Genomic DNA, 22,521 nt, shown 5'->3' with positions numbered 1-22,521 from the left:
GAACGCGCGGAACGGGCTGCCATTGTGATGTTTAAGGAGTCATACACCATGAACGTACGAATAAAGCACACAAACCTTGAAATCATTGTACTCAGAACTGAACAGGATGCTCCTGTAGGATTTTGTGATCCTGCAGGGCTTGGTTTTGTACATGTGAAAATTTAAAGTGGAAAAGTTGGAATTCGGGAAAATTTGGCCTATGGCCTGGAAAAATGGAGTCAATTATTCACCTCACAACATTCAAACTATTACCAATCGCAAGATTCCGTTAAGACCAATCCACTGGTGCTTTCCGTGAAGGAATATCTTCCTTAATTTGGAACCGACAGGGGGTCGCACTGACCCTCCCATCAGCCTGTGTTTTGAAAAGCGGCGAATCAGAACGAGGGTTACAAGCGGGTGCGTACCATAAATGCGACACAGGTGTGGTGGCCGTGATTACACTTCACATGCTTATCTACTGCACTTAGTAACGCTATCAGAGCGGATTTTCCCAACGTTTTCGAAGCGCGGGGATCTTCAGCCTCGAAACACCACTTCGACCTCAGCAGCCACAACAGCCTTTGCCTTTGCTTTCGTGGCGTGCGTCTGTATAACGGCGTATGGTTACGAGTTTGAGTCTGAACGCCGGAGAAATCCCGTGTTCTCGGCCAAGCTTAGCGCGGGAGGCGCCGCTTGTGTGGGCCGCGAGCCACCATTATTGAACGTCTGCATGCAACACTCAGGCCCAGCAGCCAGGGCCGTCAGCAATGTATGAGCCCCAAGCACTTGGCATCGTTTTCTTCAATCGCACAATAAGTATGCTTTTCACATTACCAGGATTCTTCTTCACTGAGAGAGGCCGTCTGAAGGCTCATCTTTAGTTTTCAGAAGGCTTTAGTTTGCCGGGGATTTCCCATAGTCGAAGAAAATTCTTTCACTCCATAAATAGCGATAATTTCAAACCTTGATGCTGGAAGTCATGTAAGCCCGGTGATCCTGCTATGTTACAAGAAGCGTGTGGTGCCACGTTGAGGTATGGAACACCGAACGACGAATCCTTCCTTTCCAGCCCTGGAGAGGGAGCGCGCATCCCTGAGTTGCATACAGTTCAGGTGAAACAAGTGGTGATCCCATTAGAGCGGGTGTTCCGTGTGCATGAAGACTGACTAAAGCCCACAGAGGCAGGAGCAGTTTGGGGCTTTCACAATACATTGCGATGGGGCGCTGTGATGTATTTCTGCGCATTGCGCGGATTTCGGTCCAAGCCATCAATTGCATCCAATCCACTCACCGCTCGTAGAAGAGGCACACTTTTTTGGGATGTCAGATGGCCATCGATCCTTAAACCCATTCCGGTTTATTGGCGACCGCAAATATGTCAGCCTGTCCTATCCTGTCCCGTGGCATTATCAACGTCCCTATCAATTCCATATAAAAAGAAAGGCCTTCAGCTCATAATGTTTCGACATAATGAGTCCAAAGCCTTTATGTTAAGTTAACGACCTTCAATATGCCGGGAGGAGTTGAAGGGAGTGTTCCACGTTTATATTGGGTTTTGAGTTGAAATAGCCATCTTGAAGAAATTCGGTGCTGTTCACAATTCTGCCATTTGTAAGCCGCTCTAGTTTCTGAGGAGAAATGGAGAAATGGAGAAAAAAATGGAGAAAATGGAGAAAGGTATATCGAGGAAAACATTTCAAGGTCACCTTGGCACTCATGACGTGACAACAACATCATTCAAATTTTGTCTTTCTATAGCCATGCGGTGATCACGGCCAAAAAATAGAATTGCCGAGGCGTTCAAATCTGGCGTTCGTGAGCGCGATTTCCAGATAAAGCGGCTGTGCATCGGCTCTCAATCAATGTTGTGCAAGGTACGATGACGTAATCAAACCATGGCGCCTGGAAAAAACATATTTACTTGACAGAAAACTATAGGTTTTGCAGTGTATTCAAGAGGAACATTATTCACATAGATAAGACAGTAGTAATAGCCTGATTCCTCGGATAAAAGTAGGAGAATGCAAATATCAGCCAATCTATATCTTTATCCTCATGGTTTTTCTCCGAGGAATAAGGCTATTGCTACTCTTATCCATGTTAACAGAGAACTGTGTTGTCTAAAGTAGTCGTTTCCGCTTAAAAGGCATACCAATAGGTATAAGTGGGCTCGTTTCAGCATATCTGATGCTTGCTTCAATATCTTCAAATGTGAACCATTCCATATGAACAAAGCTACAATGCTGACCAAAAATTGTATTGTAAATACTGAATATTTCGACATGTGCCCATCCTTACGAGCAATTTGAAATCCTCAGTTTTGTTGAACTCTAAACTTCTTGAGGATTAACAAGCTCGAAACATTGAATAACGTCAACATAATCGATATTTATCACAGCGTTGTTTATCCAGTGCCTGCTGGTACATAGAAGGTCATTAATTTAGCATTAAAATTTTGGACTTGTAATGCCTAAATCAATGATATTGACTGAGTCGAACTCTAATGATTTCTCGAATAAGATAATTCGAGTCGATTTAACAAATAATACAGCCCCCTCCTTGAGAAACCTGCTCCCTTCAGCATCTCAATCGATGCCGCTGATTTTTAACTTTTTACCTTTACTTTTGTGACATTTAACATTACCTTTTCACCGTGATGCAGCTGCCCGGCCATAGTCTGCCAATCTCTTCACTGACCGGTCCTGCGTTTGTTTCAGTGTATTTTACGTCTTCTACGAGCAGTACCTGACCATGTGGGCGGACGTGCTGCGCTCACTCGCCATCTCAATCGTCACCATCTTCCTCGTCACCTTCTTCCTGATGGGGCTCGACTTACACTCGGCGCTGATCGTGTTGGTGATGATCCTGCTCATCATCACCAACCTGCTCGGCCTGATGTACTGGTGGGATATCTCGCTCAACGCCGTCTCCCTCGTCAACCTGATCATGGTGAGGCTCGGACGCCGCGTCAGGCAAACCTGAGCTGTGTACTGGTGAAACGGCGCCGATGGCGGCCTGTAACTGTAGAGGGATTCAGGTGTGTGTGCGCAATGCGATGGGTTTGATTTAACTGTGGTGTCACAGTATTTCCTAGCATGGAGCGACGGGAGAAAAATAACATTGGACGATCTTGGCGCTGAGTTTAAGCACCAGGTCTTTGATCTCAAACATTTCCGGGTCTAGAAGCTGGCCAACTTGCCGCGGTGTTGAAAGTGATTGATGTGCTCAGAAAAGGCTTTTACGTGCTATTGCCCTGTACAGTGTGATCTACCCCTTACCGCTGCCGCGCTGGCTGCGATGTCACGGCCGCCGACCTGCCCCGCGCTCATGCCCTCAGGCGGTGGGCATCTCGGTGGAGTTCTGCAGCCACATCACGCGCGCCTTCGCCGTCTCACTGAAGCCGAGCCGGGTGGAGCGGGCCAGTGAAGCGCTCACCAACATGGGCTCCTCGGTACGGGGGCGGTTTCGGACAGGCTCCCTCCCGTGCCGCCAGCACGAGCCGAGGCCAGCCGCCCAGCTGCCCAGCCACTTGCTTCGGACCGGCCGCTGTCAAATGGGCGGGCCTGGGCGGCTTCACGGGAACTTTGTAATCTAAGTTCGCCTGATGCCACGCTCGCCAATCTAAGCAACAGACACTAAGTTAGGTCACATTGCTTGTTCTGAAAGAGAACGAGCTGAAGTTCGTGCGCCGAAAAGACATTGATTGATGATATTCAGCTCAGCATCGCGGCTAATCTCATTTAGTGTTGGTGTTACGCCTTTGACGTCGTTACCAATGTCCCATGCGTTGCGGCATTCTGGGTAATGGACGTGTAATGGTGCTCACAAGCTTGCTCATTTTGACACGCTTCCAGGTTCTTAGCGGCATAACGCTCACCAAGTTTGGCGGGATCGTTGTCCTGGGATTCGCCCAATCACAGATCTTCCAGATATTTTACTTCCGGTAAGTGGTTTCAGGTTTCGAGAAGCGGGCGTGCTAGTACGGCGAATAGGTCCAGGAGACGGATTGCGTGCGATAAACACCATTCGCCGTCAAAATGTTCAGCGGTCCGTCAAATATCTTGTCTTCCTCCAGATCCGGCTTTGCTCTCAAAGCGTGTTCTAACGGTGTCAAATGCAGCGTCTGCATTGAGACGCGTGACCATCTGTGGCTAATAATCATCTATCACATCGTTGGTCATGTACATACAAAATTAAATCACATGCAAACAACGCCAACCAAAATTCTAATGCGGTGCGTCATTTCTGCGCTGTGTCTGATTCGCCGCAGCCTCCTCTGACCGCAGGCTCGCTCCGCTGACCGCTGACCTGTTTCGCAGGATGTACCTCGGCGTGGTGCTGTACGGCGCGTCACACGGTCTGATCCTGCTGCCCGTGGTACTCAGCTTTGTCGGTGGGTGTCGGACAGGCCAGCGGTGCTGCTGCGCGTTCAGTGGGTGGATAGGAACCGGGTGGCACTTCTGGGCCGGGGAGACGATGGCGCACACGATATCAGTCTACGGGGTTCCTGTATGCTCTCAGGGTGAGATGCGTTATCAACCCAATGTAGGTCATCCTTTGTTTGACATTACGTTTGATGTCTTCGCTGAAGGTGAATGTGGAGATGAGCGGCCGAGCCTACGAAAGTGACGGAAATATGGTGCCCGAAGCTTAGCTAGTAGTGTTGAACACTCCGCCATCAGTGGCAGGCGACCCGGCCAGCGTCTCAGAAATCCAGCCTATGTGACTCGTCTTTAACAGCTGGCAGCTGGCCAAGAGAGCCAGGCCGAGACAGGGTCGGCCGTGTCACGGCACTGCGTGACACGTCGAAATCCTTCAACAGCTGTCCGTTGAACTGGGGTCGTTCTTCTTGTGTGGTAGAACTACGGTCTTCCTAAGCCAAGCAGCTAGAATCGTCAAGGACTTCAATCACAAACACATCGCTGCTACACATTCAAGCAGATTTGTGAAATGACGCAGAACGCGCATTGGCGAGTGCGGCAAATATGGAGAGTGAGAGCTAGAAGTGGTTGAGGGAGATGTTTATAGAACACCTAGAGAGTAGCGGAATGACGATAGAATGGTTTCTGTGAAATGTGAGCCCAGCTGCATTTTGTATTTTATTATCGGCCGGTGCCAGCAATAACTGTTTTACTGTCTCGCAGGCCCGCCGTTGAATCGGTCCTTGCTGCGCCAGCGCCAGGAGCGCCAGAGCCATCTATCGGAGACAAAGCACGAAGCCGGCTCGTCAGCGCAGCTCGAGGTGAGGGCCGCGGGGCGGGAGTGTGTGGGGGGGGAGGGGGGAGGGGGATATCGGCCATTCCCGTCGCATGGGATGACTGAACGGAGGTACAGTCTGGAGCGTCGGGTGCAGTTACGGAGACAGCATAGATAACACCTCGGTACAGTCGTGTTCATAGTTCCCCAGTCCTGGTCAGAGCGACGGCATCAAGGTTTGCTATTAGGTCCTCGATCCCAGCCCACAGGCCGCTCGGAATACGCCGAAAAATCGTCTGTCGGAGCGAAAAGTCGAGGACAGTTCATACCACACAAGACTAACGCTCTCATAACTATTTGCTTTACTGCTGTTTAAGTGATTATCTTTTTGCAAACCCAAATGAATCTTCAAACTCCCCACCACATGCTCGTGCATATTTTCAACATACCTGTATTTAGCAATAGTGACGACTACGTTGCTCTTTCAGAACTATTTCTAACAAAGTTCGGCGAATGACCGCCCCCGTCCGCAAGCTGCCCACACAAATCGCCGCCCGACTGCCTGCAACAGCATTTGAGAAGCGTCACCGATGTTACCTGCTCCGACCCGAGCCGAGCACGCACACGTGCGGCACCGCTGCCACGCCGCCCCTCTGATGCGCGGTGCGGTGCGGGCCGTGATCTGACCGGATGACGCGCGGCACCGCTGCCACGCCGTCCCTCTGATGTGCGGTGCGGTGCGGGCTGTGGTCTGACCGGATGACGTGCGGCACCGCTGCCACGCCGTCCCCTGATGTGCGGTGCGGGCTGTGGTCTGATCGGATGACGTGCGGCACCGCTGCCTCGCCGCCCCTCTGATGTGCGGTGCGGTGCGGGCTGTGGTCTGGTCGGATGACGTGCGGCACCGCTGCCTCGCCGTTCCCTGATGTGCGGTGCGGGCTGTGGTCTGATCGGATGACGCAATGGTCCAGCTCCGCTGGCCGTGTCCCGCTGCCCTGTCCCGCTGCCGGGAGCATGGGGCGAGTACTGTGCTCTGCAGTACTCCCCTGCGGGGCGCTGGGGCCACCCTGGACATAGTGGTACTGGTCGGACGCCCTATTGTGGTGTTGAGAACATCTTGCCACGCCGGGCGGATCGATTCAACATCCAGGAGAAATTGTAAACAACGGGTATTGCCTCGTAAGAGCGCAGTGAATGTAGCTGCGCGTACACCAGTATATAGAAGAAGGCTGCACAAATACGACTGAGCCATACGATGTCTCCGGGTACGGCGCGGTGCTGGCCGGCCGCCTGCGCACCGGTGTGGTATGAGGTTCAGAGCCAGAGTCGAGAGCGCAGCCCTCGGGGTACAGGCGCAAGGAGGCCCCGTGAGAGGACCGCGGTCAGGCTACAAAGCGGTGTGCAATTATTTTTGTGCCGTGCGGGGTACCCGCATGAACGATCGTTCTTAAACATACACTTGGACGACATCAGCAGCCTTTTGAGCTGAACTTGGGGCAAACTTCCCACTTTGCAACCAAGACTACTAACGAGAAACTACTTTCTACAAAAGAATGTTCATCAAAGATTCCTTATAAATCAGTGCAAAAGAGAATCCGCTTTAAACAGGACAGCCTTGCGTGGGTAACTCAGGGGACAAGGGACCGTTCCGCATTTGAGGATATTGGGGCCAGCATCATACATGATGGAAAAAACTCACTCGCAATTATTGTAGTGCTTTTTCAGTACAAGACCGCTCTAAATAGCAAAATTGCACTAAATATTCCATGTTCCTTATCACGCCATCGTTCCATTACGTCACGGAACAGGAGTGTTGATTCATGTAACCGATCGGGAAGCCGAGCCGCGGCCCGATGACCTAGCCCTCTTGTTCTCAACGATTTTAGCCCACTAGGCTTTGGCGAAAGGCCTCTTATATTGATACTTTTTGTATCACTTAAAGAGGTCTTCAATTGAAGAAGCATAGTAGTCTTGCAGGAACGGATCCAGAGGGAGGGGGCACTGGAGGTACATGCCCTTCTGGTATGAAAGTAAGGGCGGCACTCTAGAAGCCACCTTGGGGCGCCGAAAGCATACTTTTGTGGCGGCCAGGGGCGACGGCACGTATTGATGGCTGTGGAGGACGGGGACAGAGCTAGCCATGAGGCACTTCGGTCGCTCCTGCATTCCGGAGCTTTTCAGTTTAGCCTCTCACACCTTTGCGTGTCTTATGGCCCAACTGTGTAAAGTTTATTGCATCTTTCATCCGCTCAGTTGTTTCGTGTTATCTGGCGGGGAGACCAAACACGGCTTTATATTGCAAGGATAAGGGGTGCTGTAGCGTTGGTGTGTGCATTGCTCCATACGGCAGGCACATGTGTTTCGTTTCGCTGGGGCGGCAAACATCCGACTGCATTAACGGTTCCCGTTACGGGGTTTGGCGGCAGAGCCATTTGGCCGAATTACACAATCTAAGATGTCCTTCGTTGGATTTAGGTCGCAGCGCCTCCCATGTTAAATGTTGCTTTATTTAATACGCGCCCAGGTAGCCGGTACATATCTTTCGCTCGGGTGGGGCACATTTTGGCCCCTTGAGATATCAAAAGCTGAAAGAATTCGATATATTTATCTTACAGGATCAGTTTTCAGTATGTGAACTCACTTGCGTCAAAATTTGATGTTCTTGGGTCATAGCCCTCGAGTAAAAGAGGGTGAAACAAGGTCAAATTTCAGATTGGTGTCCGAAGGGCCTCCAAATACAGCACGAAACGTGATTTGTGATTTAAACTCCTACAGCTTGCTCAACATCGACTGACAGCCAATTAACGTCTGCTATATTTGGATATCATGCCCACGGACGCTAGCTCTAAACGGCTCGACGGTAATGTTTTCCGACCTTGAACGCCGCATGGCCTGTGGGATGGCACGATCTGGCACGATTCTGCTATGGCGTCGTATATGCCTGAACAGCCTTAAAATCGCCTATACGAAATAGCCTACACATCTTTGCCCACGTGTAGCTCAGAAACTACAGGGTTGTAGGATCTCGAGAAGAGCAGGGCTGTGAACTGCACCAAATGATCTATAAAATCCCCATTAAAAACCCATACAAATGTGGATCACTAACTCCGTTAAAGTTGTTCGATTCTCAGCCTCACGTCTGCCATTACTAGTGCCGGTGCCTGAATGTCTGTGTTATGTCATAAAGCGCGATTCGTCACCAAGGATCCACCCTTTTATCCTTTGTCTTGCTTGAGTCCGCATCCCCGCGACTGCCGGCCCACCCGGAGCAGGCTGCATGCGCCAGCTACCAACGGGCCGAACGGCCCCTGAGGGGCTCCCCGTGCGAGCGCCAAGCGCACGCCACGCAGAGGGGGTCACTATGCGGACTTAGTCCCGACCGTTGGGTCCCCGCGTGCATGCAGCCCTGCCTTGCCGCTATCCATTCCGTTTCATCCCATAGCCCTGCAATGGTCATTACGGACTGAAGCGGTCGCCATACAAACGACCAAACGACCAAAGCGTGATCGAGATGTGCAATCGCCAGCTCAGTTTCCCTGTTTCCGTTGGGGCACTTGAAGCTGTCGCAATGCAAACACGAACATCTCAGTGGCCATGCTTTTTCTCGACCATGAGCATGATACGGCTAATGGGGTGGGGCATTCACGCGACGTTTATGCATGCTTCAATGACTTTCAAGTGACGGTGCGAAATAGGCTGCAAAAGTTCGCGTGCGTCAGCCTAAAAAATAAGACAGTTTTGAGTTTTTCGATCCAAGGCCTCCGCACATTGCTGTCTTAGGCAAGGCTCTCTCATAGGCGAGAAAGTATATTAAAAAGGAAATTGGCTCGGTTGTCGTGTTGTAGTGCGGGAGTCAGCCGTACGACGACAACGTTCACGGCTCGGACTGGCGCTCTTAGCCCCGCGCACACCTCAAACCATTCAGAGAACTTCAAACCAGCCCAATGCACTATACAGACGGGGTTCCTGCTGCCCATGGTCGGCGACGGAAAACATACGCCCTTTTAGATCAATTTATTCAATACCAATCTATCACATGCTACCCAGTTACCACACCACTGCGAAGGAGTGAAAAACAAAGGAGGGCTACACGGGCTAATGAATCTGAGACGTGCTGGCGACCGAGCTCGGTTAGACCTTTGCCAGATCACCCGCCTCTCCATGACGAGAGTCGAACTTTGGTGAACTCATGCTCAATGCTTCAGATCTTCGATGCCATGATAAAACAGAGGTTAGCTCTGATATAATAAACACACCACCCAGATGTACTCGCGATATCATGCCATTCAATAAGGCTGCACCAGTTACATGATAATCTGTACAACTTTAGCTGGAACCCACCTCGCGAAGCATGCACTAGCCAGGCGTTAAAATGCGTTAATTTTTTCGTGACCCACGCAGTCGTAGACGGGCTCAGGACACCCAGTTTTCGCCACCTTTTCACACACGTTGCAATAGAAACACAACAACCGACTTCACTATCACGCACGTGTAAATAAACTGCTTTTGACTTTCAACGAAATAACTGCACTGGAATGAGACACTTTCGATGCCGAGCAGCGGAGGTGGCCACCTGGCGGTCCGGGGAAGAAACTGAACTCGCCGACCCGACCGGCCGCGGCGCCACTACTGTGGCTTCTCTTCTGGGGCGGCGGCGGGTGCGGCGCCTTCCGCCTGCTTCTTGGCGGCCTCAGCCTCTTTGAGCGCCTCATCGAACGACTGGGTCGAGTTGCTGCGCGATGACGAAACCTTGCTCTGAAAGGGAGGCCAGCCGGCGCGTCAGTGGGCGCCGAGGCCCGGAGCTCGGGCGGCGCCCATCGATTGATCGCGCCGCCGCCGTCGCCGCCGCCGGATACGTGGCAGAGGCGGCGCACTGATCGATGGTCGCGCGCGCGCGACGCCCGGATGCCAGCCGGCCGCCGCCGTGACCGTTTGTGAAATCGATAGTGGCGCGGGGCACGGGTGCCAAGATGCAGCCGCTGGGGAGGGGGAGGGGGGGGGGGCACGCTTACCCGGCCGGAACGGCCGCGAACCCGCCCATTGATGCAGAAGCACGAGCGACGACACAAAGGATGGAGCAAATAATGTCGTAGCACCGGCGCGTGTCGGGACAGCGTGATAACCTCCGGTCGAGAATAGCATGCACTGTGGGCACGCGAGGAAGTCGCAAGACAAGAGCAATTGCGCGAAGAAGCTGACACGCAATGCAATCACTTCTGAGGCAGAAGCCGTAAATGTGGAACACTTCGTATCGTTAATGCTTGGACGCGTGGCACGCTTAAAGACACTACTCGGTTCTTCCTCCGCGTACTTCTGCGCTCACACATCACCGCCGCATAATCCAAGAATACCACGCGCTAAAATCGTAGAGTTCCCCGCCCCTTCGCGGTCATTTCTCGTGATTGCGGTTGTCCCCGAGCCCACCATAAGCGGCTGGGAAACAGCACGGCACACGTTGTTCTAACGGGACGCGCGGCGGGTCTCAGCAAATCATAGAGAAGCACATACAATCTACCAACATCGAAGCAGGACTTTTTCCAGTGTTCAGCACCAGGACCCAATGTCCTCAGGCGCTGGTGACCCCACGGCGCCCAGCGGCAGCCGGCGTCAGTCAGCCAGTCCCAGGGGATGCAGCCGCGAGGCACAGGCGCGCGGGGCATCTGGTGTTGCGTCCTGAGGTGACAATGCCCGGGGAGCCACTAGGGAGCGCCGCACAGCTGGCAGCAGTGGCCAGCGGTGGCGCCGGAGGGCCGGACGGCGCCGGTAGCGGGATGAGAGCCAGAGACGGCCCGGCGGCGGCTCATGATGCGGGAGGGGAGGGGGGGGGGGGTGACAGAGACAGAGACGGCCCCAACGTTGGCTCACCGAGGCGGCAGGGAAGCGAGGGGAGGGGGGGGGGGGCAGAGGCTGAGACGGCCCGACGGCGGCTCATGATGATGGGGGGGGGGGGGGGAGAGAGGGGCAGGAGGCGGCGGCGGGGGAGAGGTGACAGAGGCAGAGGCGGCCCGACGGCGGCTCACTGGCGGGGGGGGGCCATGAGGCGGAGGCGGGCGGGGGGGGGGGAGGGCAGGAGGCGGCGGCGGCGGCGGCGGACGGAGGGGGTGGGGTGACAGAGGCCGATGCGGCCCGGCGGCGGCTCACTGACGGGGTGGGCAGGAGGTGGCGGCAGGTACTCGTTGATTGGACCGAGGCTCAGCTGCAGCGCCGGCGGCACAGTCACGTGGCTCTGCAACCCCGCCCGGTCGACTGATCAGGGGTGGCGGAGGGAGGCTCTGACGGGACAGGACAGTGCGCGCCTTGGAGCGGGCGCACGCGGCACGGTAATATCCCCCATATGAATCGCACGCATGGACTCAAATGAGCGGGACCAGGAGAGTAAGCTGTCAGACCGGGCAAGCAGGGAAAGATCAAGGAAACACAGCATTCACACCATTCAACTGGGCGCGCCGGGCTTCATTTGACTACGAACCACTGATTCATGTTGTGCTCACAAAATTAACTGTTGCATAATTCACGAGGCAGCAAGTGCAGCATTTCGCGCCCGGCGCCTTTTGTCCCGTGCCGTGGCGCCAGGCAATTCACGTGCACGGCAGCGACCGTGTCGAGCTGCACTGATCGTTACGCCCGCAGCGCCGGCGACCAGACCGCATTCGTGCTGGGCTGACGCACCCCGCGACCGGCGCCGACTGAACACCGGCCTCAGGCGTCCGAGTCAGCCGGCGAGGCAGAGCTGCGGCTACTCGCCGGGGCTGCATGTCGCGCGCCGTTCACAAACACGCCCCGCCGGGAGCAATCAGGCCGCTCTGATCCGACGATAGGGCCGTCCCCCGCCGCGGCCGGTGCGCCAAAGCCGCCTCTGGCCGGCCGCCGCCGCGGCGCGGTGGGTCGATTATCGGCAATTCAAGCCGGCGGGCTCCGGGGAGCGCTTCAAATCACTGAGCAGCCTGACGGCCTCCAGCCCCGCGGGATCGGCGCGACAGATTTCAGCCGATCTCGGCGGCGGCCGGCGTACTCGACTCGTCGTCACCCGTGCGCTGACGCCGACTGCGACAGCGTGGGACGGCACACCTCCAATGCCCGAGAGAGCGGCTGGGCGGAGCTCTGAGCCCGCCGTCTCCTTAGTCGCCGACTGCATATTACGCACAGCGCTCAGACCGGTTCACTGACGCCTTACGGCGAAACGTTCCCGCCTTCGAGAGGCGGCCCGTGGTCTCACCAAAAGCGGGGTCGGGTCACAACACCCAGACGGACACCACGGCCGCGTGTCGGCGCCAGCCCGTGGCTGAGCCGTGCCCCGCCGACCTCGACCTTGACTGACCTTGACCGTCGTGACCATGGTGCCGACCCGCTCCTCGACCGACTTGAAGGTGGCCGACTCGCGGGCCTCGCTGAACTTGGCGCCCAGGCCGGCGAACAGGCCGGACGCCTTCTCGCCGGTGGTCTTCAGCGCCGCCTCCGTCTTCTGGTACCTGGCGGACGGAAGAGCGGCGCGTGAGGTGTTGGCGGCGCGCGGCGCGACCGGGACTGCGAGCGGCGGCGCTCAGCACGGCCGGCTACCGAGCGGGAGGGCTCAGGCTAGCTGCGACGGCCGCCGAGCGGAGGGTCAGCATCAACGCAGGCTGTCGTCAGCGTGAGTACCGGGCTCCAGTGGTCGTGGACACGTATTAGTAGTGCTGGCAGACCATGGGCCCAGGTCAACACCAGTGATCGGAGGTCACATGCTGTCTGTCCGCCCGGCTGCGTGCATGATGACCAATGACACGTCGTCATCGACGTGACAACTCGTGCCAGCTGTACTCGACTGCGCTATACGATAAATCTAGCTGATTTATGCTTCCGGGTAACAAAACAGACAGGACAATCCGCTCGTACGTGCGGCTGCGCATGCACACAACACATCAACCTATGCGGACCATGGCAGCGAGCTCAGCGCGACGGCGAGGTCAAGGTGTGCACCGCGCTCCTGCATGGCCCACGCCGCGTCCGTCGCGCCATTCGTTATTTACACAGCGCCACCGACCGACCTACGGCACGGAGAGGGAGAGGGGGGGGGGGCGGGGGGGGGGGGGGGGCATTGCCGGGACTCTCGGCCGGCCGGCGCCTCTCGGCCGTGTTTGTTCGGGCGGTGGCGGCTATCGAGCAGGCCCGGACCGGTGCTGGCGCGACCCGCCCGTCCCGAGGACGGTGACTGGACGCGCTCTTTAACAGCGCATTAGCTGCGTAGGCAGTTCTGCCTAAGTGGGAGGCTGACGGAGTGACGGGCCGCGATGTGGCTGGGGCCGTGCGGGTCATCTTCCCAGCTCGTACCACCGGGGCAGGGGGCGGGGGGGGGGGGGGCAGACCGCCGGTCGCGGTGGTCCCGGCGGACACGTATCGCACCGCCGCGGCGGTTCATGTGTTTGGACTGTGTGGCGATGGTGGTGGCGCAAGTTACGGCGGCATAAGGATACACGGGAGGTGATTTATGCAACACTATGGCAGCTGGCGGCTGAAATACGGGCGCCGAGGGAGAGTTACTTGACTGCAGCTCTCTAATACTAGGTCGGATATTAAGTCCTGTGCGAGCTCTGGGACGAGGCTGCCACCCAACCTTACATCGATCAGACAGAGATCGATGACAACGAAAACTTTGACACAACTTTCGACGACGACAACATGCACTACACGGTTGGGAAGCTTGATTGTGGGTAAGCGTGATGTTTTCACCTCTTGTTTTTTGTGTGTGTTACCTAACATTCCCCTGCTCGTCTTTTGATTCAAACTACTGTCAATGTCCCAAAGGGAACGTTTTACATTTAAAGTTATTGACGCCAGCACCAAATATGATGAAATCAGCTCACTTCTAACTACTGGTATGCTTTAAAGTGGAAAAGACTGCTCTAGACAACACAATTTTCCCGTTTAGTCAATATGTTTCTCCATACGCCATTGTACCCTGCACAACATTGATTTATAGCCAACTGACGGCCGTTATATTTAGAAATCGTGCTCACGAACGCCAGATATGAACGACACAATTCCATTTTATTTGTCTTGATTGCCACGCGGCCAATCGAATGACAGCATTTTAATGACGCTATTATGGCGTAATGGATGGCGTGAGTATGCCTTGAAATAGTCTCCACGAAATAGTGTCCACATCTTCGCGACCGTGTAGCTCAGAAACTAGAGGGGTCTAGGTCATAAAAAGGGCAGGGCTGTGCGATGCACCGAATGATCTTTAACATGACCATTTCAGTTCCAAGCCCCATACAACCGTGGAATCCTCCCTTGAAATGAAGCACGCGACCCCCTTAAAATCTACCGGGACGGACGCAGTACTGATCTAGTCAGTGCTGCTCGAACTTTGCCGATGGCGGGGCGCAGGGCCAGCGAGTATAGCAGGGAAAACTATTTTCCGCCATCCCCGGAACCGGTGGAACCAAAAGGGCGATTGAAACACTTTTGCATGTCCGATCAAATTCAGGGTAAGACTTAAAATATAACATTTCAGGTAAGGGTTTATGTCATATCAAGCCGCTCTTCCTCAGTTGTCGCCCAATGCATCCCAAAATTGCTTCAGATGCTGAGACATATCCTTTGGAGGTTTGCTGAGCCCAAAATGCATTTCGTACTTAACCTTAAAATGAAAACACCATTGGGTCGATGATCTGTTAGATTCTGTCTTGGACATTGTATAATTTGCCCTGCATTTGAATGTTCGTACGCCAGCAAGATCTCTGATCATGTCTAAAAATCACTTGTATTAAGTTACCTAAGACAAGCGACGATAACGTCTCGGGGTTTCTGGGTTTCTGTGACTTATGGTGACATGGGATGTCAAGGAATCGCGCAGTTTGGATGGTATAACAATAAGAACGGCGATAAAGGCACTACAACGTGCTGCGTTGCTCTGAACGGTAAAAATTAGTTATGTTTCTGTCCCATAGCCACCAGCCGTCGATGTTCATGAATCGTCATAAACTGGATCTAACATTTCAAGACGCTACAGTAGTCTTGCAACATTCAGGCATTCTGGGCCGGTGGTGCTCCTCTTCGCCACGTTTATGTTCGTTAGCACCCCCAGCCCCCCTCCTCCCCAGTGATTGCAGATGGATTAGCTCCAGCCAAAACCGTGTATTTCTCCCAGTAGTTCTTTCCTGTTTTATTAGGGAGATCCCAGTGTAGCCAAAAGAGACGAAGCATACGGCGTCTTTGAATGCGTGGTAATGCGAGGGCTTCAGTAGTGACAAAACGCACGCCACTGAAGCACGCAAGAAAGACGGCGTTCGGGGTAAACCAGCGACAGTGACGGAACAAAAGCGCCGAGAAGATGAGAGCGAACACACCGCCGGTGAGAGTGTGTCCTGCCTTGTCGCTGCACAGGGCAGCAGAACCTTTCATTAATATGGTTGAGAGTTTTGTTTACAGTTCTACAGGAGGCCAAGAGCTCATCCGGATCGTTGCGAGAAAGCGCACGATGCATAGGTCATCTGTGTAGGATAAGCTATCGTAAGAATGATATTTCGTTGGAAAAGAGACCAGTGCTCCTTAAAGCGTGACATCAAGCTAAACTACAGAAAAACGTGGCTGCCCTAATAATTATTCGCATTACTAGAAGTGGCAACGTTTCATCCAAGATGGGTAGGCAACTTTTTTAAATTATCTTCACAATCGCACGCAAGGGATTCCGGCCGCATGGCCACAGCGACCAAAAGCCTTGGACTGTCCCTTGCGTCACACACCGGTCAGCAAATCTCCCTGACGCGCAGATACACGATTCTCGTACTAACTATGATCCGATTCTGACCCAAGTCCATCGGCAAACGTTCCCGCGCGCGTAAAGCTGCGGCCGCTGGCTGAACGGCTGTCAACATAATCGCGTCGGGCGGCATCTGCACTTGACGGGATGCCAGCCAGCAGGCCGTGCGGCGCGCTGATTGGTCCCCGCGGTCCGGCAGTGGCATTGATTGGTCCCGCCGGTTCTGGCGCGTCGCCAGGTTCGGCGGCACAGCATCTCAGCACGACGGGGTCAGCGAGACGGCGACGCCAGGCGGCCTGCTGCCGGGGTCACATGCAACGGCACGACGGAAGGGCGGTCAAGCAGGAAAAGAAAAACGAGAAAAAGAGGGTAACGGGCAGAGAGGAGATTGGGGACCGGTAAGATGAGAGCAAGCCCACAGGGCACGAAAGAGGAACAACGTGCGGGATACGGAAAGAAGGAGAGGAAGGGAATGGGAACCGGAAGAGCACGGCAAGATGAAGAACAGAAAGGCCGACAGGGCCGCGACATCCACGAATGAATCACGCCGGGCAGCGCTTGGCTTACAGAGACATGGGCTTGTCCTCGTCCATCTCCGGCTTGGGCGGCTCGGCCACCCGCACATCCTCGGCTGCCATCTTGCTCGGCCGCTGGGGTGGACGCGAAGCGCGCGGCGGCGGACAGGTGGGCGGGCAGGTGAAGGCGAGACCGCACGCGGCACTCACGACACCCTGAGACGAAGCGGCGTCAGCACGGCGTGCCAGCGTCCGCCGGCCGGTAGGAGCTCTCAGACGCAGGGGGGGGGGGGGGGGGGCGGGCTGGCGGCGGAGCGGGGCTGAGCGGGGCTGAGCTGCTGACGGAAGCCGCCGTGATGAACGTGCAGCGGCCGGGGTCGCCATGGCGACGGCCGGCCGCCGCGCCGGCTGGTCCGAGCCGAGCGTCGGCGGCCGGCCGCCGCGCACCCTGGGCCTCTTTAGCAGCGACAGCTAGCAGAAAGGTCAACTGGCGCAGCTGACGGCCCAGGGCGAGAGGAGCGGAGGCGCGACCACCCCCGACCTTTGACCGTGAGCACCGGACGCCGCGCTGCGCTACTCGTGCCCACTCGTCTGGAGTTCAACAGGCCGAGGCAAGATACCTGCCTCCCACGCGGCCGCCGACACCAGTTCAGTATAGGTCACCGGGTTAAAAGGCCGGACGGAAATGAGCTGCCCGACCAGCGGCGGGACGCTGGCGGGATTACGGCGGCAACCGAACGGCAGATTGGCTCCGGCTCGGCGACTACTCGGCACGGCGACGTTAATAGAATGTGAAGAAAAGACGCTCGAAATGACAAATGCAGCCAGCGCTATCCCACAGAGAAGGGAAAGCACAAAAAAAAAGAACGGCAACGCGGCACCCAAAGGCATGGTGCTTACCAAATGCCTTAGGAGAAAACTTCCTAACGGCACGGCCTGGGCGACAACCTCGGCCGACCACGGGCGGCGTCCTATCACAATGGATGTCCAGAAAATAACGACGCCGTTGGGAGGTAGTCATTTCCGTCGCCATCTCGTCGCGCCTGGAAACACGACCAAGACACGTCCCAGCGCGCTGGCCCGACCGCCGGACCGCGGAGCTGGGGCGCGGGTGGGCGCGGCGCGGCGCGGCGCGGCGCCCGGCGCCAGACGGCGAAGGCGGAGGGGCCGCCGACTCGCCGGCGCGGCGGACCGCCGACCGCGGATCGATGGATGAGCAGAGACGCGCGGCGATGCCGTCAGGCCCGCCGGACGGGCCGCAGCCGGCTCAAAACACGAGCGGCGGGGCGGGACGCGGCGGCCGGGCGGCACGCGCGCGCCGCACAGGACGGCACGCAGCAGCGACGAAAGAATACGCAGGCACAGGTCGACCCTACAGAGCGCAGACGCAGCGAGGCGAGACGTGGGCAATAACTGAGCCGCAGAAGCCAAAGTGGGAAGGCGAGATGTGAGCACAGTCTAGACCGGTGCCAAGGTACCACCGGTACTAGCGCGCCCTACCAAGGCAGGTCGTGACCCACACCAGGCCGAACCAGAAGGAACTCATACCGCGGCGGGACATGGAGCTCGAGGCGGAGCGTCCTCAGCCCCATGCTGCGGGCGCCGGACCACTGCCCGGCGCAGATGCCGTGTACGGAGCCGTTCGTGACGGGCGGCAGGACACACGCAAGGCCATGATTGCCAGTTTCCGACCACGACCAGACAGCGGCGATCACCCGTCTAAATCCGAGCCACGAGATCAATCATGCCCCCGCTGAGTCCCATGGAGACGGCACCGACAAAAAAATGGCGGTCGATCATCGACCGCATTAGCGAGACCATTGTTTCCAGGCAGAAGTCATCCCGGTTCAGTTCCACCACTGAAAAGCCAGAGTTCACTGCGCCCTTGGATCAGAAAGCCCGACCGTAAAGTTTCGGCTCGAGAGAACGGCCCAATAAAGCTATAACCGCTGAAACGCGTCTGATAAAATGGAGTCGGCGTGCGGCGGCGGCCCGTCCGACGCGTTAAGTGATTGCTTCTATCAATCGGCTCGAGGCTCCTCGACCGAGCCAGGTGTGAGCACAGCGCCCAAGATTCTATCAGCGATCTTGACGGGCCGGACTTGTTGCTGTGAACTGAGGCACCTGGGGCAGGTAAGCGATAAGCAACGTCACACACCAGTGCTTACGTCGTCCAGGTGAGGCCGTTTGTGACCGACCAGCAAAGGCAGCGAGTGCCTGGGAAGCGGAGCTTGCCGGGGAACCGTGCCGGCCGGTTGGCTTCAGCACAGTAGGTGGCCTACGTTAAGGGCTGACCTTCCACAGGGTGCGTGCAGCACCACGGCACGAAGCAGCACGAGACGCACGGCGGCAGGTTCCCGTGGGGCCGACGTATGGACGCACAAGGGTTGTGGCCTTTCATGGAATGGATGAACAAATACAATCCGTTTTTCGTGCAATACGAGATTAGACTGAACGCCATGAAATACCCTCATTGCCTTTTTTGGCCAAAGAAATGTTTTCCTCGACTCCAACGCGCGCGCACTATCATCGATCGAATACCGACGGCAACTCAACGTACAATGTGATTCTCCTTCCGCCAGAGAGCCCTAGAAAGGCTCTAAAGTCTAAGGCTCCTAAGCCAGAGAGCCCTAAAAAGATTACACCGGCCGTAAGAAACAAAAACTACTCGCCAGCGACGGCGTGCCAGAATCTATACCCCATCTAGCGATCTGAACAGCTACGACAGGAATACTCAACGACAGAAGGCGAAATCAGCCGTATTCCTGCCAAAAGGGCGGTCTCTTGCGACCTGCAACGGCAGCAGTACCTTCAAACCAAGCTCAGCGGACGACGTTTAAAAGACCTCCAACAGCTAAGCCTGGAATCGAAGCGCGGCGGTCGACGATCCCGTCAAACAAACCGGACTGGGCAAACCTTTCAGACAAACCAGAGCGGTTCAAAGGGACAACGGCGACCCATTCCGACATCCCCCGGTGACGAAACAGGCAAACTCACTGACGTATCCTTCGATACACCAAAATGGCCGTCTCGCCGCCCGCCAGCCGGACGCTCGATGGCTCCCTCCGTCAGCAGCTCCATCCTGCCCAAACACCAGGCACCAAACGGGCTGGCCGGGCCCGACCCAGTCACCGCCTCCGGCTGAGCCGACGACCCAGCGCGCCCCACCAGGCCGCCAGGAGCGACCTCACCTATGAGAGATAGAGATAGATAAAGAGAGAGCGAGAGAAAGAGAGCTCCGCACCGGTCAGGGAAGGGCGGCACCGGCAGGCTCCGCGCGTCGACCGAGAATGGGGTGGCGGCGGCGCGCCCGGCCGCCCATCGACCGGCCGGCGTGACGTCACGGCCGCGGTGCCCGCCCGCGCCCGAGAGCGGCCCGCCGCCGCCTACAGGGCCGTACAACCGGCGACGGGGCGCGCCGCCCGTCGCCGGAGTCAACGGGTGTGCCGCCCGCCGCCGGAGTCACCGAGTGTGCCGCCCGTCGCCGGAGTCACCGGGTGTGCCAGCCGCCGCCGGAGTCACCGAGTGTGCCGCCCGCCGTCGGAGTCACCGGGCGCGCCGCCCGCCGCCGGAGTCAACGGGCGCGCCGCCCGTCGCCGGAGTCAGCGGGCGCACCGCCCGTCGCCTGAGTCACCGGGCACGGCCCGGACGGCCCAGACGTCGTGACTCACGGCCCCCACAGAATCAATACGTCATTCAGTAGAGCGGACGCGCTGCTTAGGGGCCCAGGTTCAGCATTTGCAATGCAGATGTGAGCGTAAGCGCGGGCCGGAGTTTGCTGTTTTTCAGGTGCGGCAAAAACTTTGCGTGTGAGTAGTAGCGCTCAAGGCATTTGACCAAAGTTACTTGCCAGCTTCTACTCTGGTGTCAAAGACATAAGACCGGGTTGGAGCAGGCGTGGCGGTGCATTCGATGCGAAATACCATGCTCAAACAACGTACGTGGAGACGGCGAGCCACCCCCCGTAGATGTGCTGCGGCGCAGTCTACTACACTGCATGCCGAATACGCTGCCATCTAGCGGTAGGCTGGCGCCGCGCATTGCGGTACAATCTAACATTACGTATGCTGAGCATCGCGCCATCTAGCTACAAACGTCGAAACTACGCGTCTAACTTGGTCCACACAGTAATTCCTCTCGAATGAAAACATGCACGTTTATTCGATTTCTGTCATATTGCTTTTACAACGGGAAAGAAGCCCGATAAAAAAATTCCACGACAAATACTATGTAAATGTAAAATTAGCTTTCAGGACATTGATAATCAGACATGCCTCATCCGCATAAGAAAGTTTTAAGCTACGTTTCGCCATGCGAAGCGGCAATCCACCTTTAAAAATGGCATATAAACTCACCCGGCAGCATCAGCAGCCTACCAAAATGGTTTTGAAAACCCATAGGACGACCGATTCACTATGCTGGGCAAACGCGGAAGGCGGGTGCCGAGGCGATCCACGCCAAGCTGGGCCAGGTTAGGTCATAAAGCCAGAGTGGGAATACGTACGCAGCAAAGTAGCCACACATTTTCAGAGACTGTGGCATTCATAAATCGTTCAATAGCACGATAGTCCTTGGGCCTTGCCAATTCACTTGAGATATTTAATCTTACCCCGCACCACTCGAGAACTGAACCCGAGCACAGTTGAAAACGTAAACATTTGAAAGTATAACCCAGCGATACTCCCATGATACCAATGCTTAAAGGTAGAGTGTTTTAGCACTACTCGCGATGCCGGAAAACCAGCATTGGTTTGAGCTGAAAATACTGTGTTGCCGGACACACTTCGTTTTGAATCATACAGAATGCGTAGCTCCAGCTCAGGAAACAAGCCAACATATCTTATTTGGCGCTCATTTCGAGGACAGTATGTCTCAGCCACAACGTTAGTATAGCTCCACGTGTAGAAAATCGCGACACGTCTCCTTACGCGCGCCTTGTTTTTGTTCTTTCCCACACACTGATGGAAACTCCTATTGATGCCAGTGCTCCCTTCTTACGACACAAAGTTTCTAAGCAACTTTGAATCTAACATCGTCCCCAGTTGAAGTCTACACGCGTCAGTGGCACCGGCACTGCCGGCACCAGCACTGCCGGCGCCACTGCCGGCAGTGCCGGCGCTCTGAACGTATTAGCAGCTGTCCCCCCTCCCCCCCCCCCCGTTTCTCTATTGTAAGCGCCAATATCCGCTATTATTCATTTGTTCAAGCTGAAAAACAAATTTTGGAAGTTACGATTTTCTGCTTGTCCTTGAGCTCATGCGGCTATATATCGCTCGGCCAAATCACAATTTCATCTGACAAGCACCGGATGCGCAGCCAGGGTCACGCCGGGCAGGGGCTGGCACGTCACCCTCACGGCAGACGATACGCTGGCCAGATGAGGTCACCACCGTCCGTCCATCTCGCCTTTCACATAGTCCGTAAACGGCCCCCAGGCACGATGACACCATCGGAGCCGAGGACCAGGACGTGGCTTCTCCGAATCAGTCGGCGACCTCTCCGATAATGTCGACGGCTACACTTAGGAACGAATAATTCAGAACTTGCGACGCGAATCTGGATAAGATGAAGACAAATTTCCGCACCAAAATTGAATTTAAAAACGCGCTGATGGCAAATAGCAGTCCTACAGCGTTTGGGGGGGGGGGGGGGGGGGGAGAGAAGGCCATTCGAAGTCATTCATGGTACGCAATAACGAACTTCGCTTTTCATCGCGACCATGTGCGTATTACAAACCCTCTCTCTCGACTGCCACGCGTAAACTTAACTCGGACAAATCGTACATAACCAAGCGTGTGGTCCCAGCGGTTTGCAAAACATTTCACATGGCCGATATAGACGTAAGAATAAAACAGCTTAAGAATCACTCGCAACAGAATGCGCGTTCTTGTCAGCCGTTTCTTTATCCCGCTGACCATTGCTACTGTTTATCAGCACATGGTGGAACGGGTGAAGCGGCGCCCGAAAAGGTTGAGGGCATTACTTTTTACGGTGGATTCCTCCCATACACCACCGCATGGCTCGCATCAATCTTTCACAAAAAGCAGGAACCACAGCCACCTGAGCATCTCTGATTCATACGCATTC

The 22,521-nt window shown here is 55.6% G+C and overlaps 2 protein-coding genes across 3 annotated transcripts in view; one reads left to right on the top strand and one right to left on the bottom strand.

Moving 5' to 3' along the window:
• Window positions 1-6,434, top strand: part of LOC119103583 (NPC intracellular cholesterol transporter 1) — a 31,744-nt gene extending 25,310 nt beyond the window's left edge. For both annotated transcript variants that reach the window (XM_037227169.1, XM_037227168.1), the window contains exons 20-25: window positions 2,700-2,931; window positions 3,320-3,433; window positions 3,837-3,925; window positions 4,302-4,375; window positions 5,127-5,224; window positions 5,667-6,434. In XM_037227169.1, the coding sequence (XP_037083064.1) occupies window positions 2,700-2,931; window positions 3,320-3,433; window positions 3,837-3,925; window positions 4,302-4,375; window positions 5,127-5,224; window positions 5,667-5,678 (619 nt within the window). In that variant the 3' untranslated portion in view covers window positions 5,679-6,434. The remainder of the gene's footprint in view (window positions 1-2,699; window positions 2,932-3,319; window positions 3,434-3,836; window positions 3,926-4,301; window positions 4,376-5,126; window positions 5,225-5,666) is intronic.
• Window positions 6,435-9,176: 2,742 nt separating this feature from the next.
• LOC119103276 (tumor protein D54) lies at window positions 9,177-19,715 on the bottom strand. Its single transcript, XM_037226742.1, has 4 exons — window positions 19,679-19,715; window positions 16,487-16,650; window positions 12,497-12,647; window positions 9,177-9,933 (listed from the first exon to the last, which is right to left on the bottom strand). The coding sequence occupies exons 2-4, from the start codon at window positions 16,555-16,557 to the stop codon at window positions 9,805-9,807; spliced, it is 351 nt and encodes a 116-aa protein (XP_037082637.1). The 5' UTR covers window positions 16,558-16,650; window positions 19,679-19,715; the 3' UTR covers window positions 9,177-9,804.
• Window positions 19,716-22,521: the final 2,806 nt, after the last annotated feature.

Source organism: Pollicipes pollicipes, unplaced genomic scaffold (assembly GCF_011947565.3).
Source record: "Pollicipes pollicipes isolate AB1234 unplaced genomic scaffold, Ppol_2.1 Scaffold_5724;HRSCAF=6776_pilon_pilon_pilon, whole genome shotgun sequence".
In the NCBI taxonomy this organism is placed as follows: domain Eukaryota; kingdom Metazoa; phylum Arthropoda; class Thecostraca; order Pollicipedomorpha; family Pollicipedidae; genus Pollicipes; species Pollicipes pollicipes.
The sequence above is the reverse complement of the archived record's forward strand: the minus strand, read 5'-3'. Positions and strand labels throughout refer to the sequence as shown.